We start from the raw sequence: 26,857 nt of genomic DNA, 5'->3' as shown, positions 1-26,857 counted from the left end.
TAAGAAACTTGCCCAAGGTAATCCTTTCATGAGTGGTGGTGCCAGGATTCAAGTTTGGCTGAGATCCCTTGCCTTCAGCCACTCTGGACCACCCCTTGGTGGTGAAGTTCTATTATAGATGCTTTCCGTGCATTATCTCATGCAGTTCTCAAAATAACCCAGAGTGGAAGGTAGGTACTCTTTGACATAGTACCATCTCCATTTTACAACTGAGGAAGCTGGTGCTCAAGAGGGTTAAGTACTTTGTCCAAAGTCATATGGCTGGTAAATGGCAGAGCCAGAATTGAAGCCCTAGCCCTTCAGCATAACCTGTACTTTACCAGAAGAGGGGATTGAGAGGCTGGGGTTTACTCCTCGACCTGTTACTAAGTCATAGTGTGACCTTGGCCCAGATTAAGAAGTCCTGAATTTTAGATAGTGTCTGTAACCCCTTCCATCATTAATTCTGATTCTAGGCTTCTATTTTTTCCCTTCTGCTTATAGCTTGACGCCCACCCCCTACCTGTCCCCCATGGCCCCATGGAGCCGAGAGGCGGTGCTCAGTCTCTACCGGGCCCTGCTGCGCCAGGGTCGAGAGCTTCGCTACACTGATCGAGACTTCTACCTTGCCTACATCCGCCGTGAGTTCCGGAAAAATCAGAAGCTAGAGGATCCTGAGGCCCGGGAGAGGCAGCTGGAAAAGGGCCTGGTCTTCCTCCACAGCAAATTGGGGGGGATTATTTAGGATCCCCTCCTTTTCCCTCTCATTCTAATTCCAAGGGAAAGAGGACAAAGGTGTCTTCCGTAGACACTCCTGCTCTTTCCCATCCCTACCTCACAGATGCAGTAAGAAGCCTCAGGTAGGTAGACACTTATCTTTTTTTTTTTTTTTTAATATATTATTTATTTGACAGAGATCACAAGTAGGCAGAGAGGCAGGCAAAGAGAGAGAAGGAAGCAGGCTCCCCACGGAGCAGAGAGCCTGATATGGGGCTCGATCCCAGGACTCTGGAATCATGACCTGAGCTGAAGGCAGAGGCTTTGACCCACTGAGCCACCGGAGCCCCCGACACTTACTCTTACAGGTTTCTTTCTTTCTTCCCTTTTTTTTTTGGATGCAGAGGACCAGGAAAGTCACTTTTCAGTGACCATAGTCACTAGAAATCAATAGAGGAAATACACATGTTAACAGAAGTAGGTTTCTTAATTGAGAAAAAATAGGCTGTGAGTTTCAAGCCCCACTGGAACAGAATTATTACCATGATTTTATTTCATGGAACATTTGACATATGAAAATTTTAGAAAAGATACTGGTTAGAACTATTGGAGCTCAGTTCTAGGCTGGCTCATTCTCCAGTGGGTTCAGTTACCTTGTGGGTCAGATCATACTCCCAGACATAACTGGGTTCTGTTAGTCTAGAAAGTAAGTATAGTGTGTTGACTGCGAAGGACCGTGTCTGGGTTCAAAACCTGGCACGGCTGCTAATAGCTGGGATTTAGGGCAAATCACTAGACTTTTCCAGGCCTCCATTTCCTCATTTGTAAAATGGAGAGAATGGTACCTTTATCCAGTTATTTTGAGAATTAAATGAGACCGTGCACACAGCACTTGGAATGATGCTTAGTAGGAGGTTTGTGAGCCCTGTTTACTCCTGATAGCATGTTACCAAGAAGTCCCCCTCTAACCTAATGAGTATATTTAATTCAACAGCTTTTCCAGATGGCCTTCTATGGTCCTGGCATTCTGGCAGGCTCTGGGATAAAGAGAAATGATATGGTCCATCAAGGACTCGGTCTAAGGTGGAGATCAACAGGAAGTAATTGCAGTGGGAGCAGCTCTGTACTAGAGGGTCATATAAAGAGTTTGGAGATGGGATGAGGACAGGATTCTGCCTGAAGTAGAGTGGTAGGAGGACCATAGGTGGCCATTGAAAGGGGGATGTTTGAGGACTGCCTCAGATGAGAAAGAAAAGCTTGCCAGGCAGATGGGCAGGAATAAGCAAGTACGCCGGTGGAAACGGCATTTGGTAGTCCTGAAACCTGAGTCTGCTGTGGCTCGAAGGGCAGACCTGTACGGCAAGTGGCCAGAGTTGAGGCTGGGCCCAGTCAGCAACAATACTGATTCCCCTATTGAAGAGATGGTGACATCTGAGAGGAGGGGGACCGTCACAGCTTTGGGAAGCAGGGGACGGGCACGGAAGAGGGATTGTGGCCACAAAGACGTTGGTGAGAGATGCTAGAGGCAGCAGATCTGTCCAGATGACACGGAGCGAAGGGAGGGGGTGGGGTGGGGTGGCTGCCCGTAAGTACATGTGCACAGCAGTGGGGCTTGGTGACCAGTTGGCTGAGACTAGAGGAGGAGAAAGGAAAAGGAAGACTAGCTGAGGTGGCAGGCTTGCCAGCTGGGGGAGGATGCTGTGTTTGATGGAGAGGGAAAGTGGGTGGGTGGGGAGCAGGGAGCCTTACATAAGGGCTTTTGGTTCGCCTCAGCCACTTGGGTTGCCTGGCAGACTGGCCTTCAGCGGTGGGAGCCGGGGGAGGGCTGACGCCCATGGGAGCCTTCCTGCACAGGGAGGGGTAGCAGATCTGGCAGGGAACTCATGAGTTACTGATTCTTTGTGTTCTTAATCTAGTTTGACTGTGAGTTGGGTTACAAATCACCATCACCATCTCCTCAAAAAACCAAAAATAACCCCACAGGGTTAATAGGTCAGTGGTCCAATGAACACGTACTATGTATCAAACACTCTTGGCTGTGGGGATGTGGCAATGACTGTGCCAGAATGCCTCCAAGAAGTGTGTTGTCTCCTGGTTAGTAGAGAGGGGATGTGAGTGGGTGGGGCTACAGGCTACTTGGGACTCCTTAAACTTCTCCCCAGCAGCAGGAGCTCCAGGTTCCAATCTTGGCTGCACAGCTTACTGACCCCATAAACTTGGGCCAGTTACTTCCCCTCTGGCTCAGTTTTGTCATCCATAAGTTGGCAAGAACGCTGTGACTGACCTCGTGATGGTGGTATGAGGAGATGTGTAACATGCCCAGCCTGGGGTACACACTTGGTGCATGTTCGCTGGCCTCGCCTGTACTCCTGCCGGGCAGGTTTAAGTCCTGTGATTTTCTCAAGTAAAATAAGTGGGAATTTTCATGGTTCTGGGAACTGCTGGGCCGCCATGACTCGTCCTCCCCACTACATCGGGGTAATGAGTATCGCCATTCCCATTTTTGTGTCTGGGTAGACAGGTTAAAAACTTGCCTGAAGTGGCGGCGGTGCTGAGACTGTCCATCCCCAGCCCTGCCTGCCATGTTGGTGTTCCTCCTCCTCCTCCTCCTCTGTCGTCATCCTTTTTAAAAAAATACTTTGACCCTTTTTTAGTGTGCAGCTCAGCGGTGTTAAGACAATTCATACTGTTGTGTCGCAGAGCTCCGCAACTTTTCCGTCCTGTAGAACTGAAACTCTGTACTCGTGAAACAACAGTGCTCCTTCTTGATCGCACTGAGGAGCCGGGCTCCCCCTCCTTGCCAGGTGGATTTCTGTGTCCAGATCAGCAAGCTAGCGCAGAAGAACCTGAGTGGACGAGGTACAGTGGATAAGCAGTTTGAGCTGGAACAAGTTAGTCTTAATTAATTAATTAATTTATTTTATTTTTTCTAAAGATTTTACTTATTTATTTGACAGACAGAGATCACAAGCAGGCAGAGAGGCAGGCAGAGAGAGAGGGGGAAGCAGGCTCCCTGCTGAGCAGAGAGCCCGACGCGGGGCTCGAGCCCGACGTGGGGCTCGAGCCCGACGCGGGGCTCGATCTCAGGACCCTGAGATCATGACCTGAGCCGAAGGCAGAGGCTTAACCCACTGAGCCACCCAGGCGCCCCACAAGTTAGTTTTAGAACAAGAACTTTTAGGGACATCTGGGTGGGTCATTTGGTTAAGTCTTCACCTTCAGCTCAGGTCATGATCCCAGGGTCCTGGGATTGAGTCCCACGTCAGGCTCCTTGCTCAGTGGGGAGTCTGCTTCTCCCTCCTCTTCTGCCAGTCCCCCGCTTGTGCTCTTGCACACGCGTGTGCACGTGCTATCTCTCTCTCTCTCTCTCTGACAAATAAATAAATCAAATCTATTAAAAAAAAAAAAAAAAGAACGAGAACTTTTATCTCCCTGTTGAAGCTCATGGAAGCACTCTCCTCTCCCGGATCACCAAGTGTTGACATCACCTGGGCCTTGGATGGAGGGAACACTTTGCCCTAGAGGAGGAAAAGCCTTCTCTCAAGCCTACACAACTTAATAGTTTTGGTCTCAAGTGCAGGTTAGCTTCAGTGCGTTTTAGAGGCCATCTTTAGCTCCATCTCTAAAGGAAAAGTGTAACTCCGCATGGTCTGGATTGCTGCCTGCCTTCTGGAAGTTGACCTTTTGTCCTGTTCATAGAAATCATAAAAGACTTAACGATAGCCCGTATCTGTGGAGTACTTTTACTGTTTATAAAGTTCTTGCATATAGTATTTTTGTAGATGTTGTTTCCTCACTACAACCTTATGATTCAGGCCATGCAGGCATAATTATCCCCTTTTCATTGTTGAGAGAGGAAGTAACTTATGGAAGTCACCAGCTAATAAGTCAGGGCTCAAAGACAAATACTTATCCACCAGATTTCCAGCTCAAAAACTCAGCCTCTCTTCTGTTAAGCCACATCACTGCCTTGTTCTTACCGGTCATCACATGGGCTCACATGGGCCCAGGACTTCATGGCCCAGGGAGGCTCTCTTCTGGCTTCTGCTTGCGGGGAGGATGTTTCCTGGTCCTGTTGCCTCACATTCAAGGAGGTGCCTGCATCTGGGGGTTCTCTCTCTTACAAATACATCAATGAAGTTTCTTTTGTTGTTTTAAAAAAATAAAACAGTGGTCGTTTGTTACGTGTGGGGAGCAGTGTAAAGTTCTCACTTACTCAGTGGCCACTGGAGGGAGGATGAGTAGCATTCTCGCCTGACCCCCCCTGTAACATAGTTGAACTCTTGTCCCTGGTCTGTCTTGCTCTTTGTTATGAAATGGGAACCTGTTTCACCTGGCCAAGTCGTCTCCCATTACGTCCCTAAATCGGAAGCTTCTACTGACTGTAAGAGGTAGAGAACAGTGCCACCGAGGTTGTGAACTCTAGTTAGGGAAACATATTTTTGGATTTGACAATGACTCTCCCTTGATAACTTAATTGCTGGAATAAGTAGAGTCAAAAATCTTTCGTTCTTGGGGAGGGGAAGGATAGAGGCAAAGGGCAGTACATGTGAAGCTGGCAGTACGCAGTTGAGATAGTAGGGAAGGTTACTTACACTGGAAAATGCACCCCGGTATCCTGTGTCTCCTCCCATTCTGGGTGTGCTGGGGCCCTGGCTGGTGTACAGCTGGTTTTCTCTGTGTAACTCCTGGTGAGCTGGCCATGGGAGGCCGGGGAGAGCAGCAGTAGTGGGAGCAGTACTCAGATCTGAACCACATGGCCATCCTTTATCTGCGTGCGGCCCAGCGTTCTAAGTTGCTGGGAATCGGGCTTATTTGGGGACGTGGGGAACTTCATCGGGATGACTCCATTGTTGCCGGGGAGCATGTGTGTGTACCCCTTGCTTGAGTGCTGGATGAGAGGCCAGCCTCTTTAGTATGGAGCCCATGAACTCCCTTTTAGATGATCACATCTTTAGTTCATTTTTGAAGTGCGTTTGAGCAGAGGGATTTTTCTCCCAAGTTAACGGCCAGGTTAACGGCATTTATTCTCAATGTCACAGTGCCGGCCTCACATGAGCTTGTAGCCCCCCTGAACACTTTCCTCAAGAAGTGGGTAAATGTAATATGATGTGGGAGAAAAAGCATCGTACTGGGAGCTGGGAGCCCTGAGTTCTGGAGATAGCTCTGCCATTCCCTGTCACTGGGACCTCTGGCAAGTCACCTCCCTATGTGTGGAGTGACGGCATGGGACTGGACGAGCATCTTCTGTCTTAATCTAGTAGATGAGCCCTTCTCACGCCTCACCTTATAGGAGGTAGTAGCCAAAGGATCAAAACATGGTCTACATTATACTGATGGGACGGGAGAGGGTTGAATTGCATGTCGGATACTTCACGCTAATATAAGGAAGGATTAAGGTGCCTCGTTAGCGCAGTAGGTAGCACATCAGTCTCATAATATAAGGAAGGATTAACAGTGAGCTAAGGCTTTCTAGTTCTATCATCTCCGTAGATTGGTGGGGAGGTTTTTTGGCACAATTAGCGCCATCCTTTCTTCCGCCTTGCATGCAGCTACCTCGTGGGACATGATATCTCTGTCTTGACCTTAGAGCCTGCAGTGCTATAGGCAGAAGGATTTGGGTTGCTGGAATTCACAGAACACCCTGTACTTGTTGGGAGCTGGCCTCGAGGCGGAGACGGGGAGGGATGGCTCTCGAGGTCCCAGGCAGTGATGGCTGTGTTCTGCCTTTGTCCTCAGGTGCGCGATGGCAGGCTCTGGTGAGCGCAAAGGCAAGAAGGATGACAATGGCATTGGCACAGCCATTGATTTTGTGCTTTCCAATGCCCGGCTGGTGCTGGGGGTAGGCGGAGCGGCCATGCTGGGCATCGCCACGCTGGCAGTTAAGCGGGTAAGTGCGTGCGGCTGGGGCTGGGGCAGGAGAGGGGGTGAGGCTGCCTCTGCAGAGTGGAGCTGATCTGGAACGAGACTCCAGTCCTGCCCCTGGGCGCGTGAGCTGGTTAGGTGGCATTATAAGGTGAGCCTTTAGGAGAATTCACTAGGTCTGCTTCTGGGACTCTGCCCTAAAGAAATCACTGGCAGTACAAATAAGTCTGTCCCGGTGAGGAAAAAATGGCAAATAACTAAAATATCCTTCCTTAATTACCTTATTTAAAATGGCGACACTCCCACCACATATATGCTTCCTACTTCCCTTTCCTACTTTATCTTTCTTAACATTTATCTCTGTGTGCATACTTCACATTTAACTTGTTAATTAGGTACTACCTGTATCCCTTCACTGGACTGGAAACTTGGTGAGGGCAGGGTTGGGTCTCTTTGGTTTACTGCTTTATTCCACACTTGGAACAATGCCTGGCACACAGTAGCTGCTTGGTATCTAGTACATAAGTGAATCCGTGTTCAACGGTATGGGAGGTTCATAAGGTACCATGTTGTATCGTCAGAAAAAGTATCGTAGTGTTGAACACTGATTCATTTTTAGTGGCATGGGGGAAATGATAAAAGTGATCAGTGAAAAAAGTCCAGTTCCAAAAGTATATGTAGAATCAGATTCTAATTATATAAATGTATGTTTCCAGAAAGAACTAAACCAAAATAGCAACAGTTGCCTCTGTGTTGTGATACTATGGTAGATCAGTTTCTTATTTGTATCATTTAGTATTTCCTAAGATTTTCCACCTGGAGCAAAGTATTCCATAATCTAGGATAAAACAGTCATTGAAAAATAGTAGTTGAACTCCCGAGGGCAGAGCTGCTGGGAAGAAGGGAGATAGGCAGGAAGCTACCTCTGCTGGTCCTCTCCTCTTGCAGATGTATGATCGGGCGATCAGTGCCCCTACCAGCCCCACCCGCCTGAGCCATTCAGGGAAAAGGAGCTGGGAAGAACCCAACTGGATGGGCTCCCCCCGGTTGCTGAATAAGGACATGAAGACAGGCCTGAGCCGGTCCCTGCAGACCCTTCCCACAGACTCCTCGGTCTTTGACACGGGTGAGGAAAAGGCTGTTACCCCTCTGGGACTTCTCTCTGGGCTCCCAGTACTACATCTGCCTTCAGCAAGTGTTTCTCGAGCACATGTGTGCCAGGCTCTGTGCTAGCACTTGCCTTTGGTGCCAGGCCCCTCCTCCTTTCCCGGGGCCGAGGCAGCTGTGGTCTAAGAAGCATGGGAAGAGCTCACATGCCTCTCTCTCTTGCCTTGGCAGATACATTCTGCCCACCCCGGCCCAAGCCATTGGCCAGGAAGGGCCAGGTAGACTTGAAGAAGTCACGACTCCGCATGTCCCTGCAGGAGAAACTTCTTACTTACTACCGGAACCGGGCAGCCATCCCTGCTGGCGAGCAGGCTCGGGCCAAGCAAGCTGCTGTGGACATATGTGCCGAGCTCCGGAGCTTCCTGCGGGCCAAGTTGCCTGACATGCCGCTTCGGGACATGTACCTGAGTGGCAGCCTCTATGATGACCTGCAGGTAACAGGGTGGTTCCCACGAAGGGCAGGGCTGGGTGCCGACCAGGATGCTTCTCGAGAGTGTCGTTGGTACCGAAGATCAGCATCCCAGGCTTGCCAGAAAGACTGAGGTCTTCTGCTTCTGCATTCTGCCCACTGCAGTAGTACTTGTTGGGTCTTCTTAACCCTTTCTTGTTCCTTTTTCTTGTTCTGACAGACATGGTTTTTTGTTTTGTTTAAGATATTATTTATTCATTTAACAGAGAGAGAGCGCGCACGCACAAGTAGGCAGAGTGCAGGCAGAGGGAGAGGGAGAAGTAGGCTCCCTGCTGAGCAGAGCACCCGAGCCCGCTGAGCAGAGGGCTCGATCCCAGGACCCCGGGATCATGACCCGAGCTGAAGGCAGACACAACCGACAGAGCCACTCAGGCGCCCCTGACAGATGTGGGTTTAAATCCTCACTCTGTTTGAATTGGTAATGGCGACATGAACGAATTTGTAGTTTCCTTTATTGTTGGCGGCAAATTAGATGGGGGGACCTGTGTTTCGGGATGTTTGTCTCTCGAGCAGATTAAGTCCCTCAAAAGCTTTTTAATTCTGCCCGAACAGGTGGTGACAGCAGACCACATCCAGCTCATCGTGCCCCTCGTGCTGGAGCAGAACCTGTGGTCGTGTATACCCGGTGAGGACACCATCATGAACGTCCCTGGCTTCTACCTGGTCCGTCGTGAGAACCCGGAGTATTTTCCTCGTGGTAGCAGTTACTGGGACCGCTGTGTAGTAGGCGGCTACCTCTCCCCAAAGACAGTGGCAGACACGTTTGAGAAGGTAGTGGCTGGCTCCATCAACTGGCCAGCCATAGGGTCTCTCTTGGACTATGTGATCCGACCAGCACCACCCCCAGAAGCCCTGACTTTGGAAGTGCAGTATGAGCGTGACAAGCATCTTGTCATTGATTTCCTGCCATCAGTGACCCTTGGCGACACTGTCTTGGTAGCCAGACCACACCGGCTGGCGCAGTACGACAACCTGTGGCGGCTGAGCCTGCGTCCCGCAGAGACGGCACGCCTGCGGGCTTTGGACCAGGCCGACTCGGGCTGCCGATCTCTGTGCCTCAAGATCCTCAAGGCCATATGCAAGTCCACTCCGGCTCTGGGCCACCTCACTGCCAGCCAGCTCACCAACGTCATCCTCCACTTGGCCCAGGAGGAGGCTGACTGGTCTCCAGAGATGTTGGCCGACCGGTTCTTACAGGCCCTGAGGGGGCTTATCAGCTACTTGGAGGCCGGAGTCCTGCCCAGTGCCCTAAACCCCAAGGTGAACTTATTTGCAGAGCTCACTCCCGAAGAAATAGATGAGTTGGGATATACTCTCTACTGCTCGTTGTCTGAGCCGGAGGTGCTGCTGCAGACGTAAGGGCAGGTGAAGGCCAGAGTGGGCGTCAGGTGGTCAGACCCTGGCTTCTCCGTTAGAAACATGTGGCTGCAGAGCTGGTGCCTCACAGGGTCCCTAGGTGCCTCCTATCTTGCTGGTCATCGCCCGGTCACTTCATGCTGATCAGAATGCCATCTCCTTGTCTCCTGTTTTCTCACCGGACCCTTTCTATTTTTGTTACCAAACACTGTGCTCCTCTTCCTCCCCTCCCCGTTGCTCCAGGCTCATTTATCTGGAATGAATTGAGAAGGCGGAGCACTGGCCTGAGCTGGTGTCTAGCATTGTGGCCCAGGTTTTCTGTCCCTGTCTGCCCTGCCCTTTGGCCTCTTTGTTTTCACTGTCTTCTCTGTCTTTTCCTCTTGGTCACGCCTTCTGTTTTGCTCTTTTCCCCGGGAGCCTATCTGCCTCGTCAAGATGTTGCCTTTTCGTTGAATGTCACGGAAGAGTTCTGATGGCGTGTTCCAAGCTGAGCTCTGCAGACTGAGTGCTCAGACAGTATTTAGAGTTTCTGGGGGTAAAGCTATCGAAAGAGCTGGCCTTTGACCCAGGTTCCTGGAGAAGCAGCCCGTTTCCTCCGCCTCCTGACCAGCTCCGATTCCTGAGTACTGAGAAGGTCTCATGGGAACACAGTTAATGACCCGCACAGGAGTGAGGTCAATATAAGTCGGGTGCAAAGTTGCTTGGAGATGGCGTTCTTCAGTGGCCAATGTGCAGTGGGGGAGCTGGCTTGGTGCAGAGGGCCTAGGGGAGGGTGTGTGTGCCCCGTGTCTCTGCCTCACCCTGGGCTGGTCCAGAGCTGCTGTGTGAGAAGCCGGGGGCAGGGGTTGGGGGGGGAGACAAGGGAGGGAATGGGCTGTCGGGACAGCACAGGTGCCGTGCACAGGTGCTGCTGGTCGGCCCCTTCCTTGCCTTATTGCCAATCAGAACGAGGCCTTCAAGGACACAGCCTCTGCGGTAGAGGTGGAAGAGAGGTTGACAGGCGGCAAACACCTGCTGAAAAATCCAGTCACCAACGGAGGCGTGGCCACCCTGTTTCTTCCCCATGAGGCCCTGCCTTTCCAGGACGTTGCCTTAGCGCAGGAATAGGCCCACAGCCAGCCCTTCATTCCCCACTGTCTGCCATGGGAACACGAGGGGACGTTGGCTGAACTCTCCAGGCACCGCCAGAGGCCAGAGGGCGAGCAGACATGCGCTGACCTCTTTCCCATCCTGTCTCACCCCGCACCTGGGGGACTGGTGCTACCCAGGAAGAGCGTGCGTGGATAAGACACACAGGAGAGGGAGGTGGGGCTTCCTGCACTCCCTCTGGGTTCCGCTGCTAAAACCTCACAAGTATCCTAAGGGTGGGAAGGAGGGTCTCACGTGGTCAGTGCGGCTTCTTGCTTTGTGCTTTCTTCCTGTTCCTGGCAAGAAGCCAATAATAATTCTGTTTCTGATCTGCCTATCCAGTATTTTGTTCTCCCATCAAGTTTTATTTTTTCCTCTTACTACCTCTCCATCAGGGAGATTCCGGTGACGCTCTCCGCAGCTGTCTCATTCCTTCCCCATGACAGCAGCATGAACTGACTCTCTAAATAGCACTGAAACCTCAGCTACCTTTCGGATTTAGGGTAGAGATTCCTGTCCCCTTTTTGTCATCGATTAGGAGGTTGTGAACTAGGGTTAACCTTAGCTACGTTTGGAAAAATTTCCTGCTTCTCTCCTAGATCTGCAGCGGTTCCTTAAAGTGGCTCAGTTGCCATTTGTATGAAGCTATTCAGAGAATGAAAAATACAAATCCCAGAACCTTGAGAGTGATTCTCCATCCTGGCTGTTCATCAGGATCAAGTTAGAGTTTAAAGAAAATCTCTGTGCCTGACTGCTACCCTAGGTGACTGGCAGAGAGGGTATAGGGGAGGACCTGGCATTGATGGCTCCTGTGTACCCGTCTGGTATCCATTAGAGGGAAGGGAGAGGGGAGGTTTCAAAAGCACAGGTTAGTCTTCACTCAAATAAAGGATTTGGTTTTCCTAATGTATTAAAGGACCTAGTATTCCCAAGCTGGCATCTCTGACCAAATTCCATATAAGATACAGAGCTGAAAAAAACGGTTTTAAAGACAAAGACCCCAGTTATCAAAGCCAAGTGTAATTGTGATTTGGTTTTATCTCCTTTCTTAAAGAGCATCTTTCTAAGGGCATCTCTGTCTCTTAACTATGTTTCACAAAACCAAAAACTGTAACTTTCCCATTTCACAAGCAAGAACCACCCAGAAGTGCTCAGAACTAGAAGCACTGGGAGTTCTTGGCCCTGGTCCTGGTGGGTTTGCTGACTGAGGCTGGGCCAGCCTTGTAAAACATGGAAGGTTTCCAGTGCTTGGAGACCTGGATGGAAGAGGGCAACATTCTGACCTACCCTCCACCCCCTCACCCCACTCTGTCCAGTTTTTTAATCTTTGGGGAAAGATGTTGTGCCTTTCCCTGCCATTCTGCCTTTCTATTCAGTAACTCCTACCTTTGCCTGAAGTAATGGCATCTGCTCCTACTTCTCCACCTGGACATTTTTTTTTGCACTGTCTGGGTTAGCAAACCATGAGTTAGCCTAATGCTTAAAAAATATACTCATTGTCTTGAAAGCCTAATCAATTCTGAAGTATAGTTTGGTTTTTTCCCTGTTGTCCCTTCCTAAAAAAATGAGTTCAGGATAACAGTATTTTATATGCTTGGTTGTGACATTTTTCCCCCTCAAATAAATAATCAAAAACTAATGTCTGGAAAAGCTGTGTTGAGGCCTAGAGTCTTTCCTCCTGGGTCTCTGCTCCTGGTCGTCACCCTGTTCACAGTCCAGATTAGCTGATTTTGCTCCCTTGTACTCCACTCAAGTTGAGAACTCATTTGTTTTCTTTAAAGATTTTGAGAGAGCACAAGCAAGGGAAGGAGCAGAAGCGGGGGTGGGGGGCGGTGGTGACAAGGAGATTCCCCACTGAGTGGGGAGCTGGACGTGGGGCTCAATCCCAGGACCCTGAGATCATGACCAAAAGCTTTTTCTTTTTTCTTTTCTTTTTTTAAAAGATTTTATTTATTTATTTGACTGACAGAGATCACAAGTAGGCAGGGAGGCAGGTGGGTGGGGTGGGGGAAGCAGGCTCCCCCATGAGCAGGGAGCCCGATGCGGGGCTTGATCCCAGGACCCTGGGATCATGACCCAAGCCGAGAGCAGAGGCTTAACCCACTGAGCCACCCAGGAGCCCCTCTTTTTTTTTTTTTTTTTTTTAAAGTAGGTTCCATGCTCCAGAATGGAGCTCAATGCCGGGCTTGAACTCAGGACCCTGAGGTTAAGAGCCAGCCATTTAACTGACTGAGCCACCCAGGTGCCCCCTAAGAACACACATGGTTTTGATAAGGAATCAGCTTCAGGATCACAAAGTCCTGGAGAGGACCCAGGAAGGGTTATGCATATAGGGGACCCCCCCCCCCCACCCCACCATGTGTCTTAGTCCTTTGCCCTGGCACACTTCCTTGATACTGTGAACCTGGCTGAAAACTGCTCACAGGGTTGGTTAACACTCTGCCCTTCCTGCTAAAGCTCAAGGCCAAAGAGAATAGTAAGGACACCTGGCACTAGGACTGTCAGGCTATGGCCCTTTTACACACTGCTGATTCTGAGTGGTCAAAACACCAGATGTGGCTTCTGAGGCTAACTGTCCAGCATGTTTACCTTTTCATTCGGATCACCTTGGAGTCTTTAAATTCTTGGTCCCTGAGGCTGAGTCCACTACTTGCCTTCCAGTCACTTGCCTGCCCTTCAGCAGCAGTGGATGCACTCAGCTGGTAGATCTGGGATCCGTCACCAGTCCTGTCCCACCTTTGCTAGGTCCACATGGAAGCAGCTTAGCCCCGAGACCTGGAGAACTGCTATCTTTTTTCTCCTTGAGGGAGGAAATAAAGCTGGGGAACATGAGGACCTTGCACAGCACAGAGAGAAAAAAATAAAAGTCTCCTTTCCAAGAGCTTTGACTTCTGTGTGTGGTGTAAAACCTTTTCTTACAGGAATTTTCTCCATTTTCAGCCAGGAGAACCCTTCAAGTGCTTGATCTGGGTCTCCATGATGGAACGGATGGGACAAGCTGCCACTGGAGTCAATCATCTGTGGCTCTGAGATGTCAAAACTGGGACAATGTTACTTTCTTTAATTCTCAACCTTCCGCATGGTCGTCCATAAGGAGGCACTGGCAGGTCTCCTGATACAGGAAAAGGAGGACGTGCCCCGTGGGTCCTTAGTCACACCATGGAAGACTTGTGTAATGGTTCAGAGATAAAGATCAGAAAACTTTGTTATATCCTGACATTTGTGATTCTCCAAGGCAGTAGAGAGACCATTCTTATCCCAGTAAGCAGTGTGCTTTTGCATGTACCAGTTGTTGCTGGTTTCATCCTCGTCAAGAATAGGCGGCTTCTGAGGAAGCAGGATGATGTAAGGAAGATGTGGGATGGGGAGTCCACGATCAGAAGACCTGAGTTCTAATAATGGTAATAATAGGCAACCATTAATTGAGCGCTTACCTGCACTTCGCTCAGTGCTTTCCATCTATGAGCTTCAGTCTAAGGATGAGGATACTCATTAGCCTCATTTTACAGATGAGGAAACTGGCTCAGCAAGGATAAATCGCTTAACCAAAACGCCTCAGCTACTAAATAGAAGAGCCAGGGTTCTTGAGTTTGCCTCAAAAGTCTTGTCTTCCAAGGCCTGCCCCATACTGCCTCCACTGGCAACGGTGTGACTCTGGGCCACACACCTAGTCCCACTGGTTCTAAGTTTGGCCTAAAAAAATCGTTGGACTACCTAGACTAAATCAAAGCAACGAATGGTTTGTAGTTATCAAAGACAGTGTTTCCCCAATTTTTTGACTTCGCAGCCCTCCCACAGATATTTCCATGGCCCACTGAAACACCACAGGGCCCGACTGTGAAGGACACGGGAGAATGATGGAGCCCTCTCCTTGGCACTCTTCACAGCTCCCCACTGGAGAGCAAGTTGCAGGCCTTGACCTGAACTGCTGCTTCCAAACGTGAACTTCCGCGAGTGGGCTTGGGTTCTCAAGCTTCTCCCCTATTAGCGCTATTATGCGGACGTGCTGGGAAGTGGTTACGATACTCTGGGCAGTTAGAGAATCGGGAGAGTGACGGCTACCAGTTTAACAAAACATGTCTTCACGGAACTGCATCTGTATAAACCAAAAGAGGTTGCCCTGTGATAGACTTTATACTCTTAATAGCAAACGTTTTAGCAGGCTGGGTATGTAGAAGTACCCAAAATTGGACTAGAGATTATGTACCTTCCGGACTGGACTTGAGAGTTGGCCCCTGACCGTAGGTGCGCACGGAGCGTTTGAGATCACGACTGAGGTCCTCAGTCTCCCCTTTCAGCTACTGAAGGGCTTGAATGTGGTGGAAACGCACACGAAATGCCACTTCCTTTGCCTAGTTTCATCTCGGGCCTGAACCTGGTGCTAATTCGGGGCCTCACGGAGGGTGACAGGGATCACAGGAGCCGTGGCCTGACGCCACCGTCTGGGACTACCCGGGCTGAAGGAACCAGGGCAGTCACGGACGACTACGGGTGTGCAGAGTTAAGGAGGTCAGAGAAAAAGAAATTGGCGGAGAAGAGGCTGTAAAGGCTAGAGGCTCGCGGCGGGAACCGCACTGGTCGCTCCGCCCCTTCCCGCTCAGACCCGGCCTCCCTCACCGAGCAGCCCGCCCACTTCGGGGTCTGAGCCAGTAGAAAATCGAAATATATATGACTCACCATGACTAACCAATCAGCTCGACGCTCGCTCTCCACAAGCGTCTCGCGCGATAACCAGGCGGCCTGGGACATCACAGTAAAGACCTTCCTTGGGCTGAAAGACTTCTCTCCCCGCCCCCCAAGCCGACACCGGAAACGAGGTGTGTCCGAAGAATCCCTCCGCGTTCTCCGCCCTCAGAGGGAAGAGTGACTCTTTTGATCTTAGTAGCCTTGCAAAGTAGTGCGCCTTTTCCCTTTCTTGAGACCTTGAAAATAACTCCTGTTCTCTTCACAGCTACGCCCTGGACATAAGAGTCGTGGGTTGGACGCGGTAAGGGCATCGGATAGGATAAAACGAGTGGGTGGGGCGCGGGTCACGTGACCGCGGCGGAAGGATGTGCAGTGTGCTACGTCCTCATAGAGGCAAAGTCTATAAAGGACCCTCGGGCGGCGCGCCGCGGCCATTTCTTTTCTTCCCGCCTTCGTATGTAGGTATTTTCCGCAAGTGCGCGCCTTCCCTCCAATCCCCGCAGGGTCCGCGGCCGCCATGGCGTATTAGAGGCAGCAGTGCCTGCGGCAGCATTGGCCTTTGCAGCGGCGGCAGCAGCACCAGGCTCTGCAGCGGCACCCCCCAGCGGCTTAAGCCATGGCGTGAGTATCGGGACCGGGCCGCCCCGGCCGCGCTCCCCTGGGTCGGCGAGGGCAGTCAGCTCACTTGGGCGCGGCCTGCGGCCGGGCGGCGCCGCGGAGGGGGAAGCGGTTTTACGAGCGCCCGAGACGCGTGACCCCCTGTTTGGGTGTCCTTGAGACGCCGACGCTTTTGGGTGGGGAGGTCGCGGCCCGGCGCAGGGTGGGGGGCGGGGAGATGCCCTCGGTGGCCCTGGCCCCTGAACCCGGCCGGGGCTCGTCCGGCGCCCCGCGGAACGTGGCAGGGGCCAAGATGGCGGCGGGGCAGGGCGGTGGTGGCGCGGCGTGAGTCACGGGCGGGCATGGGCGGGGCCGGGCGGCCGGGCCGTATTTGGACATGAGCCGAGCGCGCCTTCCTCTGGCGGCGGCGGGGGGAGGAGCGGCCCAGCCCCGCGGGCGTCCATCTTGTGCGGCCTGAGCGGGCCGCGGGGAAGGCGGACGCCATGGCTCGGGGGCCACATGTGCTGGGTTTTTTCCCAAGTGGGGTTCCAGTTAGGACCCCCTCCCTCCGGGACGGGGAGATGAACTTGTTGGAGCGGCTGAGGTCTCAGCGGACCTGGTTTCTGTTTCTCAGGCTTCTCACGGCATTCAGCAGCAGCGTTGCTGTAACCGACAGAGACATCTTCGAATTAAGCACATTCCTCGATTCCAGTAAAGTCCCGCGACATGGCCGAGATGAGTTTCCTGAGCAGCGAGGTGTTGGTGGGGGACTTGATGTCCCCCTTCGACCAGTCGGGTTTGGGGGCTGAGGAAGGCCTAGGTCTCTTAGACGACTACCTGGAGGTGGCCAAGCACTTCAAAGCTCATGGGTTCTCCAGCGACAAGGCTAAGGCGGGCTCCTCCGAATGGCTGGCTGTGGATGGGTTGGTCAGTGCCTCAGACAACGGCAAGGGTGAGTGAGAGGCCTTTGCCCCTGGGGTCTGGTCTGGGGCTGGCTGCTTCAGTGTGCCTCTGACCTCACTGGTTTTACCTTAAATCTTTTGCAGAGGATGCCTTCTCCGGGACAGATTGGATGGTGGAGAAAATGGATCTGAAGGAGTTTGATTTTGATTCTCTGTTCAGTATAGATGACCTGGAAACCATGCCAGATGAGCTTTTGGCCACGTTGGATGACACGTGTGATCTCTTTGACCCCCTAGTCCAGGAGACAAATAAGGAGCCCCCCCAGACGGTGAACCCAATTGGCCATCTTCCAGAAAGTTTACCCAAAACAGACCAGATTGCCCCCTTTACCTTCCTGCAACCACTTCCTCTCTCCCCAGCGGCCCTGTCCTCCACTCCAGATCATTCCTTTAGTTTAGAGCTGGGCAGTGAAGTGGATATTTCTGAAGGAGATAGAAAGTCAGACTCTACTGCTTACATTACCATGATCCCTCAGTGCATCAAGGAGGAGGATGCCCCCTCAGATAATGATAGCGGCATCTGTATGAGTCCTGAGTCCTATCTGGGGTCTCCACAGCATAGCCCCTCTACCTCCAGGGGCTCTCCAAATAGGAGCCTGCTGTCTCCAGGTTTCCTCTGTGGTTCTGCCCGCCCCAAACCCTATGATCCTCCTGGAGAGAAGACAGCAGCAAAAGTGAAGGTTGAGAAGCTAGATAAGAAGCTGAAAAAAATGGAGCAGAACAAGACAGCAGCCACTAGGTACCGCCAGAAGAAGAGGGCAGAGCAGGAGGCCCTCACTGGCGAGTGCAAAGAGCTGGAAAAGAAGAATGAGGCTCTAAAAGAGCGGGCAGATTCTTTAGCCAAGGAGATACAGTATCTGAAAGATTTGATAGAAGAGGTCCGAAAGGCAAGGGAGAAGAAAAGGGTCCCTTAGTCGGGGTAGTCAGGAGTGTGTGCTTGTACATAGGCTTGCGCTGAAGCTGTGTTGTAATAAATTATTTTGTAGTGAAAAGAACTTGGTGAACTGCTGTGTACCTGCTTTCTTGTCTCAATCCACCTTGGCCTGGCAGTTGTGACAGAGGCAAGTGGGGTTGGTTCAAACCTGTCTGGACCATAGGTCAGGACCACTGGTGCTTTTGTTGGATTTGGGGTTGGGAGGGAGTTGGGCTTAGAACCCCCCCCACAGGCAGCTGGGTGGGATAGGGGATTTTATCCTGAGGCAGCCAGATGACCAGAAGTAACAGCTGAAGCTGTGGCCTTGAGTGTTGTGACATGTTTTAAGTACCCAGATGAGGCCCCACCTGGGCATAAGGTGACTTAAGTTTCACTTCCTGGTTTTTTATAGTTCAGTAGAGTCCTTTCCAGAACTCGAGAAAATCCCGTTTTTGCTTGGATGAACTGTACGGAGTTGGGAGTTCAAGACAACTTGAAGTTCGTGGCCAGAGCTGGGTGCAAAGGCTGGCAGGTCTGCCCATAGGGGTGATAAAAGGAAGCCTCGCTGAAACACAGGACTTGAAAGTGGTAATCCAGTCCTGAGTCCCATCTGGGCCAGTCCCTTAATCCCTTTCTGGCCTGTGGGGCTACCTACCTCTCCAGGAAGTCCATTTTCATGTTCATCTGTATAGCGACACGGATGCCGCCAACTGCATGACTGCGCTGAGTGCAGCACCGGACAGTGCTATAAGGGGCCCAGGCGTGTTCTCCCAGCCCCTGTGGTATTTGGTGGGGCATTTCCCCAGGGGGAAATAGGTGCAGGAAGAATCCTAAGGCTCTTGACCCATTTTGCCGTGTGAATACTAGTTTCAAAGATTTTTGACAGATCACAAGTAGGCTGGTGGGGGTGGGGAGCAGGCTCCCTGCTGAGCAAGGGGAGCAGAGGCCAAGTCCCTGACCTTCCCAATGCCCCGCATGAAGTGACTGGAAGGGCAGGCCTGGTTTTGGAATACAAGGACCTGTGACCCAGCTCTCCTTAGGCATTGAAGGGAGTGGGGGTCCTGCCCTGAGATTGCAGAATTCCTGACAAGGCCGTGGGCCTCCTACATCTTGCCCAGCAGGGACCACCCATCCAGGTATGGACGTTACTGCAGACAAGGCCCCCCACCTCTAAATGGCCGAACGGTTAGAGCTGAGGGTGGGATTTACTGGTGGGGAAACCGCCCCCACTCAGCTACATGCACTGATGGGGGGACTAAGTACTATTGAAAGTACTTTTTTATTTTTGTTTAAGGATTTTATTTGACAGATCACAAGTAGGCAGAGAGGCGCAGGGAGAGGAGGAAGCAGGTTCCTTGCTGAGCAGAGAGCCTGATGTGGGGCTCGATCCCAGGACCCGGAGATCATGACCTGAGCCGAAGGCAGAGGCTTTAACCCACTGAGCCTCCCAGGTGCCCCCAAAGTACCCTAAGATCAAGAGGCCCAGCAGGTGCCCCCCAAATGCTTTTCTCATAAGGATCACCTCATCCCTGTCTTACAGATAAGGAACTACAGCTTGGAGAGGTCAGGTAACCCGTGCACTGCCAGGTGGTTTCAGACCCAGGCAGTCTGACTCCTGAGTGCACACTTGGTGTGGCTCCCAAATTTCTTTTTTTCTTTTTTTTTTTTTAAGATTTTATTTATTTATTTGACAGACAGAGATCACAAGTAGACAGAGAGGCAGGCAGAGAGAGAGGGAAGCAGGCTCCCTGACGAGCAGAGAGCCCGATGCGGGACTCGATCCCAGGACCCTGAGATCATGACCTGAGCCGAAGGCAGCGGCTTAACCCACTGAGCCACCCAGGCGCCCGGCTCCCAAATTTCTTATAGGCAGGACTGTAGGGGGACCCTAGACTTGTCGGCAAAGCTGGGGGTTTGGAGAAAAGACGTGTGGGTGCTAATTTGTGTTAAATCAATGCAAATGTGGAGGCTTAAGATCAGTTCCCCATGTGGCTCATACCCGGTGGTTTGGGGGAGGAGCTGGGGGAGAGGGGAGCCTACGGCCACTGCCGAAGGCCTGCACACCAGCACGACTGCCGCCTGCGACTCCTGCTCTATTCCTCACTTCAGTGTTGTGACCTTAGTTTTTTATCTAAGTAGTAAATAAAAATTCTACAACCACAAACACTGCTTCCTTCTGTCTACCCCCAATAGTCTCTTATGCTTTGCACAATGGGCAGCTGCCAGAGCCTGGGGCATGTGGAGGACATGGAGAGTTGAGAGGAGGCGAGAGAGGCCGCCTGGAAATGACCCAGCCACCTTGCCACATCTGGTGCCAGTGGGACCCTCTGCCCTTGGAGCAGACTCTTGGAGACAGTGGTCTGCTCCTCCATGTGACAGATGGGAAACCTTTCCCTGGGGTGTCCTGAGGGGCAGTGCTGGCTGGAGGCCAAAGGCCAGGATGCTGGGCTCTGCCCCTTCCCAGGCCCCTGGGGATAAGGACTCCCCAAACCCAAAAGGCAGGGATGGGATGGGCAGCAAGTCCCTGTAGAGTGTGTGGCCTCAGACTACACCGCCTTTACCCTCCTTCACTGTGCTCCAGCCACTCTGACCGTTCTGCTCTCTGCTAAGCTCATTCCTGCCTCAGGGCCTTTGCAATTGTTCCCTCTGCCTGCAAGATTTTTCCAGGGCTCCTTTCCTCTGTCATGTAGGTCACCCCAAAGGCCTTCCAAGATGACTCTGCTGATGTCCCAGCCTCTCTGCTTTACAGTTTTTTTTTTTAACATACTTATCTCTAGTTGAAACTACATGCACACACGTTTATTTTCTCCTTCCCATTCCTCAATGACAACATAAGTAAGCTCTGATGGCAAAGATCTTGCTGTCTTGTTGGTTCTTGTATTTCTGACCTAGAACAGTGCATGGCAAGTAATAAGAATCACAACTAATAGATTCTGAAGCACGGCTCCGAATGCTTTCCAGTTAGTTGCTCATAATCCGCAGTGGGAGTGGTAGGGAGGCTCTCATGACTGCACCTTTGTTAACATGGACGCTGGCCCAGGGGCAGCTGGTACAGACCATGACAGAGGCCTTGCTCAGCACATGGGCTCTCAGTGCTTGAGAGCCCCACACAGGGAGTGGGAATGAGACTGAGCTCCAGGCCCACTACTGTGTGGCCCAGCTAGGCCTCAGTCAGCCCCAGGGCTGGGCTCTACCCCTGCAGCAGGGTGGGGGAGGGGCTGCTCCCGGTTCAGCGCCAAGCCCTCTGCTGCCCTCACCCAGAGGCTGGATGCTGGAGCCGCTTGGCTCTCCGCACTGCATGTCTCTTTTAACCCCCCCAGGATGAGGCTGCAGGTCCTTGGAGATCAGGAACAGACCTTCGTGTTTCTCTGCAACAATTCACGAGCACCCACCGCGGGCTAGACGTCCGTCGTTCTGCGTGCTGAGGATTCAGCGGTGAGGAAAACAGACAAAAATCTCTGCTCTCATTCTGGCAAGGGAGGTGGCCGAGAAGACATCTGACATGACATGGCAGTGGGTGTGCTGAGCGCTGGGGTGGGGGGTGGATCTGCCCATTTAAGATGGGTGTTTAGGGAGACCCTCTCTGGGAGGCAAAGCCGGCAGGAGGGGAGGGAGTCAGCCCACAGTGCCTGCAGCCTTGTAGCCGTGATGGGACTCGAAAGCCTGTGTGTGACTTGGGGAGTCCCCGAAGCAGGCGTGCTGCTCTGCTCTCTGGAGGGTTCCTGCAGTGGGGGCAGGCAAAGAGGAGCGGGCTGGGCTCAGCACGGGTGAGTGAGGAGAGCTGGTCAGGGCCTGGATAGATTCTAACGGCCAAGCAAGTCAGGCTCTGATGGGGAGTGTATAAGAAGGGACAGAATGGTGGCTGAGCGACTAGAAGGATGGAGTTTCCATTTCTTGAGATGGAGGAAATCAGGAAAGGAGCAGGGTTTTCACTTCAACCCTTAACCAAGTGAGCCACCAGGTGCTCCTGTCCAGGGTGACCATTGAAAGTAGGTCCTAGAGTCCTACCCTGACGTACTGGGCCAGAATCTCAGGAGTGAGCACTAAATTTGGTTACTCAAGGGAAGCACAGACACCCACATCACCAGTGGTATGCAGCACAAATGGGATGGAAGAGCTACTGGAAAGCCCAGCAGCAGAGAAGTGCCAGGACCCCAGCTCAGACACCTGCAAACTCCCTGCACAGGAGCCGGGCCTGTCCTTGCTAGAAAGGGGCCCTGGAGCTCCAGGCCTGGTCAGCCCCTTTCCCTTGAGGTGAGCAAGAGGGCGCCCGCATAGCCCAGCCAGCTTCTCGCTGAGCGGCTGAGATGGAGGGACAGAGTCTCTGAGGATACCCAAGTTTGCCTCTCTCCCCACAAGGGTCACAAGAGCTCAGCAGGCAGGAGCAAGAATGAGAGAAATACCAGCCTTCCCTTCTTTGGAATAAGCCCATTCAAGAAAGGCAGGTGCGTACAGGTCTGGTCACAGTCCCTCCTCCCCTCCCCGGCTGGCCTCCCGGATGGACGCCTGCTTCCTGCTGCTGGGATGGAGGCCGCCTACAGACAGGACAGGCTCCAACTCTGCCTCAGCCAGCTTCCCTGCTGTCTGTGCCTAGGACAGAAAGCTAACAGCCAGGAGCAGACCCCGGGAGCAGTGGGCGGACTGTGGCGCTCTCTCCCCTCTGGCCAGAAGGACTCACTGTGGGGTTGGCAGACTGGGGCTCCCCAGCCACGGGGGGTTACCACACACGGGGAACAGAGGGTTGGATGGAGCTGCCCACAGCCATCCAGGGCCCTCTTCTCCACCGGGAAGAAGGGGCTCCTGGACTTACAGAACTCAATGTCTCCTCTACATCGAAGCCCCATCTGGTCAACACATCCACTCGCTCAGACACTCGCTTACCATGTACCCGTCGCTGGCGCGTGCCTGCTGTAAAGAGGCCAGCCCGCCCTCTCCTGGTGCCGCAGCCTGACCCCAACCCCAGCTCCCAGCCCGGGCACATACCTGAGTGTGAAACCCTGTTTCCTGAGGTCACCTCCTGAGTTGCCCCCCAACAAAAGCACAAGCCTTGGGCACCAGGGCAGCCGCACCCCCACTTTCTGAATCCCGAGTCGGCTGCCCTGGAACCAGCGGATATACTTCATCTCAAGGGCTGCCTTGCTGGCTGCGGCCGCCTCCTCCAGGGCAGGAGGCCTGACCCAGAGCCCTAAGAACCACGGGGGACAGTGAGAGGGGAGACAGAGGAGAGGGGAGGCACCCCATAAGGGAGATCGGCGGTACACACACTGCTATTTGGTTCACATTTATTAGAACCTGGAAGCTGGCCTGGTGGCCTTCCCACTCGTAGCGGTGTGGCCCCAAGGGCCTAAGAACTGGCCTTTTTGGAGCAAACAGCCCAGAGGCCCTACTTGGGGCAAAGCAAACAAAGCAGTCAGAAATGTCTTCTAGCAGGTAGATGGCTCTTCCTGAGCCTGCAGATGTCGGCTCTGGTCTGAGAGCATCTCTGCCCCAGGGCTTCCAGCTCCCCAGCTCCTTGCCAGCCACCCTGCTCTGGCTCCCAGGGCTAGCAGAGGCCGCGAGGTCAGAGGAAGAGACTGGGCCTGAGTGCCTTTCCCACTGTGTCCTCCTGGGAGCCTAGCTGCCGAAGTATTCCTGCTGGAACTTCTGGAAGTCTTCCTCAGTGAACACAGTGCCCTCAGCCTTCTTCTTCTTTTTCGTCTTGGCTACAGGCCGGTCACAGGCCTTGCGGCCCCGGTTCTGCCGCACAATCTGGAGATGGGGGTGTGTGTGTGTGTGTATGTCAGGATCCCTGGGTGGTATCTTCTGGCACCTGAAGGACTGCCCCTTAGAGCTGCACAGCCTAGCAGAGTGGCGTGCTACCCACCACTCACCTGGCCCCCAACCGTCCTGGGAGGCAGGGCGTACTTTTTCCACTTACAGAGGAACAAACTGAGGCCCACAAGGGTCACAGAGGAGTAAGGCCAGGCCCAGCCTCCCAAGAGCCCTGCTCTGCTCTTTGCCGTCCAGAGGGGTGGCCCAACCTCTGCTTTGTGCTTAGGGCAGAGACTCCCATGGGTCTCAGAAACAGCTTCGGCTCTTCCCACCCAGATTCTGCCCCGGAGCCCATCCCTCTGACAAACCTGCCGGGTGACTGACTCTGCCACGGTACTTCTTGCACTGGTCATGAACTTCAGGTTTACTCCGAGGTAGCCTCGACACTCTCGCTTCTTGAACTCAGCTGTGGATGGCAGGCACGGGGGCATCATTTCAGAAGTACTCCCTGGAAGCCACTGGGCCCCCTCCTGACAGCTTTCTCCATCCCCCCACCAGCCATGCCAAAGGCCCTGCGTCCCCTCCCTCGGTTAACTCCAGCACCCTGCTCTCTTTTCTGTCAAATCAACTCTCCCTTCGATCCTAGTGAAAGCATCCCCCACCCCGCCCTCTGCTCCCAGATGCTCAAGTGACTTAAGCAACAAACAAGTCTTGGCAGACACTGTGCTACGTGCGGGACAAACAGCAGAAAACAGAGCAAAAATTCCCACCCCGTGGAGCTTACACTCCAGAGCAAGGAAACATGGTAAATGAGAGAAACAGTATTTTAGAGAGTGATGCATTTTATGAAGAAAAACACCACAGTAGAGAGAAATGAGGAATGCCAGGGGTGAAGGGCTGCAATTCTTTTTTTTTTTTTTTTTTTAAAGATTTTATTTATTTGACAGAGAGAGATCACAAGTAGAGAGAGAGAGAGAGAAGAGGAAGCAGGCTCACTGCCTAGCAGAGAGCCCGATGTGGGACTCGATCCCAGCACCCTGAGATTATGACCTGAGCCGAAGGCAGAGGCTTAACCCACTGAGCCACCCAGGCAGCCCCGGGCTGCAATTCTCATAGGAGATTCTGAGCGGACCTCAGTGCAGACGTTTTAGCAAACACGCATGGGAGAGGGTGTGGATGTTGGGGAAGAGCATTCTAAGTAGAGGGAACAGCCAGTGCAAAGGACCTGAAGTAGTGCGATTAATGCGTCTGGAGAACAGCAAATGGCTAGAATGGCGAGGGGAAAGCAGTAGGAGGTGAAGATGGAGACGGGACAGACCACGTGGGGCCTCATGACGTAGAAAGTCTGATGGAAGCCACTGGAGGGTGTGAGGCCGGGAGAGACTGGTCCCACTTACCGCTTCACAGGATCACTCTGGCCGCTGTGCGGCGAACGACATTACCGGGTGGGGGAGTGGAGGTGAAGAGGTTTTTGAAATAATCCAAGCAAGAGATGATGAGGCTCACACCGAGGTGGCCCCAGAGTCCCCTCATCGTCCGTTAGGCAGCATGATGGGATGTGGGGACAAGGGCTGGGACACGGGAGGGGACCCCTGCCCCCCATGCTCCCGTTTCACGTCAACACCACTGCTGCTTACATGCACCTCGCTTTTCTGCCTCCTTATTCTTGCTCACGCCGCTTCCTGCCTGGAATTCATAGTTCTTTCAACAAATACCTGAACGCCTTTCATGTACCAGGCTCGGTACACGTTCAGAGACATGCTAGGAGCTCACCGAGCCCTGCCACATGTCAAAAGACCCCATCATCCAGCCCACACCTGTCCCTCCTCAAGTCTGTCCCTCCTGTTACGTGGCACCCTATCTCCCAAGATGCTCTACTAGAAACTGGGCTGTTCTTGTGTCTCCCTCTTCCTCCATCCCTGCAGCCAACTCACGGCTGAAGCCCAGCGACGCTCCCTCTCTTCACATCTTCCCCTGCAGCATCGTGGCTGCCCAGGCCACGGCGTCTCCCACCCGAATGGAGTAGGTGACAGCAAATCTCCGCAGACACACTGCCTGGTTTCCACCTGTGCCGTCTGGACCGGTGCCTGTTTCTGCATCTGACAAATGGGGGTCATGACGGTACGGACCTCACGGGGTCGAGTGAGGAACCAAAGAGGGAACATTTATGTATGCAGGGTTTAGAACAGCACCAGGTACGAAGAACATTCACGGCTTGTTAAGCGATCCATCTCTGGCTCTTGTCCACTACGTCACCTTTCCCAGGCCAACTGCCACAGCAACGACTTCCACCTACCTCCGCATGAGCTATCTTCTCTAGACCGCTCTTCCCCTGGCTCAGTCTTAACACTTCCTTCAGGTATGGGCTTAAATGCCGCTTCAGCAGGGCAGTCTGATTTGGTTTTTTTATTTTAAGGCCCTCCCAGAGCACGCCAGTCTTCCTCCACAGGCCTCATCACACTTAGCAATTACTCTCCGCCTCCGAAACTCTTTGGTGCTTCTCTTCCCACTGGGGCAGTAGCCCATGAGGGCCGGGACCACGAGTTTCGTCCAGCCCCGTACTCCCAGGACCCGGATCCGCGTCTGGCGTCCATCAGCTATTCCAGAAACGGCCGGCCACCCTTTCAAGCTCAGCCTCCAAGCGCCCCCTCCTCCAGGGTGCCGCCCCCTTCTCGAGCTCACCGAGCGCGGACTTGGGCACCTTTCCCTTGGCCGAGTTCCGCAGTTTCTGGGCCTGGGTTGCCTTTGCCTTCCGGGTCCGCTTCGCCGGGGCCCCGTTCTGCTTGGCCGGGCCTGCTGAGGCCCGGGGGGCTGCACGGGAAGGGAGAGAGGGACGGACCGGGTCGGAAGGCGCGCAGGGTCTCCATCCCACCAGGGCCAAACCTGGCTTGGATCCTCCCGTAACCTCTGGGATCTTCCCCGCCGCCCCTGCCGACCCACTGCCCGCGCTGCGCGTCCCCGGCCAGGACCTCCTCACCCTCCGGCGCCCCCAGCAGCTCCAAGCCGCGCCGCAGCAGGGCGGCCGACATGATCGCGTTTAGTTCCGCCCACACACTACGCTACTTCCGCCTTGGCCGCCCTCGTTGTCTCCGCGGAAACCCGAGAGGGAACAGAAGGTTCCGGAGTGACCGGGCGGAAGTGCCCGCCTGCCTAAGAACGCATGCGTTTGGGGTCGCCACTTTACTAAGGAGGGAGACAGAGGCGGGGACTGGAGGCGGGGCCAACCTGCAGAAGGACGCATTTGTTGTCCAATCCTAAGAAGGCCAC

The 26,857-nt window shown here is 53.1% G+C and overlaps 3 protein-coding genes across 4 annotated transcripts; 2 read left to right on the top strand and 1 right to left on the bottom strand.

Annotated features, from left to right (window-relative positions):
* The first annotated feature begins 517 nt into the window (after window positions 1-517).
* MIEF1 (mitochondrial elongation factor 1) lies at window positions 518-10,368 on the top strand. 2 transcript variants are annotated; one of them, XM_032882963.1, is made up of 5 exons: window positions 518-620; window positions 6,436-6,586; window positions 7,510-7,687; window positions 7,900-8,162; window positions 8,750-10,368. In XM_032882963.1, exons 2-5 carry the CDS (start codon window positions 6,443-6,445, stop codon window positions 9,554-9,556), a joined length of 1,392 nt encoding a protein of 463 aa, XP_032738854.1. In that variant the 5' UTR covers window positions 518-620; window positions 6,436-6,442; the 3' UTR covers window positions 9,557-10,368. The 2 variants fall into 2 exon arrangements, with proteins under 2 accessions (XP_032738854.1, XP_032738853.1); XM_032882962.1 differs by lacking the exon at window positions 518-620 and adding an exon at window positions 723-839.
* Window positions 10,369-15,821: 5,453 nt separating this feature from the next.
* ATF4 (activating transcription factor 4) lies at window positions 15,822-17,918 on the top strand. The gene is made up of 3 exons (XM_032882961.1): window positions 15,822-15,988; window positions 16,599-16,916; window positions 17,011-17,918. The coding sequence occupies exons 2-3, from the start codon at window positions 16,691-16,693 to the stop codon at window positions 17,838-17,840; spliced, it is 1,056 nt and encodes a 351-aa protein (XP_032738852.1). The 5' UTR covers window positions 15,822-15,988; window positions 16,599-16,690; the 3' UTR covers window positions 17,841-17,918.
* Window positions 17,919-23,104: 5,186 nt separating this feature from the next.
* RPS19BP1 (ribosomal protein S19 binding protein 1) lies at window positions 23,105-26,648 on the bottom strand. The gene is made up of 4 exons (XM_032882959.1): window positions 26,568-26,648; window positions 26,273-26,401; window positions 23,959-24,056; window positions 23,105-23,587 (listed from the first exon to the last, which is right to left on the bottom strand). Exons 1-4 carry the CDS (start codon window positions 26,617-26,619, stop codon window positions 23,453-23,455), a joined length of 414 nt encoding a protein of 137 aa, XP_032738850.1. The 5' UTR covers window positions 26,620-26,648; the 3' UTR covers window positions 23,105-23,452.
* Between the last annotated feature and the right edge of the window lie 209 nt (window positions 26,649-26,857).

Source organism: Lontra canadensis, unplaced genomic scaffold (assembly GCF_010015895.1).
Source record: "Lontra canadensis isolate GAN:19392208 unplaced genomic scaffold, GSC_riverotter_1.0 scaffold84, whole genome shotgun sequence".
Classification (NCBI taxonomy): Eukaryota; Metazoa; Chordata; class Mammalia; order Carnivora; family Mustelidae; genus Lontra; species Lontra canadensis.
This window is presented reverse-complemented; position numbering and strand designations above follow the sequence as displayed.

Excerpts from the sequence above, each read along its gene's own strand:
- MIEF1 (XM_032882963.1), top strand. The coding sequence starts at position 6,443 with ATGGCAGGCTCTGGTGAGCGCAAAGGCAAGAAGGATGACAATGGCATT. Across the intron at positions 6,587-7,509 it reads CCACGCTGGCAGTTAAGCGG|ATGTATGATCGGGCGATCAG; the intron begins GTAAGTGCGTGC and ends CTCCTCTTGCAG. Across the intron at positions 7,688-7,899 it reads CTCCTCGGTCTTTGACACGG|ATACATTCTGCCCACCCCGG; the intron begins GTGAGGAAAAGG and ends TTGCCTTGGCAG.
- ATF4 (XM_032882961.1), top strand. The coding sequence starts at position 16,691 with ATGGCCGAGATGAGTTTCCTGAGCAGCGAGGTGTTGGTGGGGGACTTG. Across the intron at positions 16,917-17,010 it reads TGCCTCAGACAACGGCAAGG|AGGATGCCTTCTCCGGGACA; the intron begins GTGAGTGAGAGG and ends AATCTTTTGCAG.
- RPS19BP1 (XM_032882959.1), bottom strand. The coding sequence starts at position 26,619 with ATGTCGGCCGCCCTGCTGCGGCGCGGCTTGGAGCTGCTGGGGGCGCCG. Across the intron at positions 26,402-26,567 it reads GCTGCTGGGGGCGCCGGAGG|CCCCCCGGGCCTCAGCAGGC; the intron begins GTGAGGAGGTCC and ends CTTCCCGTGCAG. Across the intron at positions 23,588-23,958 it reads CAGAGTCAGTCACCCGGCAG|ATTGTGCGGCAGAACCGGGG; the intron begins GTTTGTCAGAGG and ends CCCCATCTCCAG.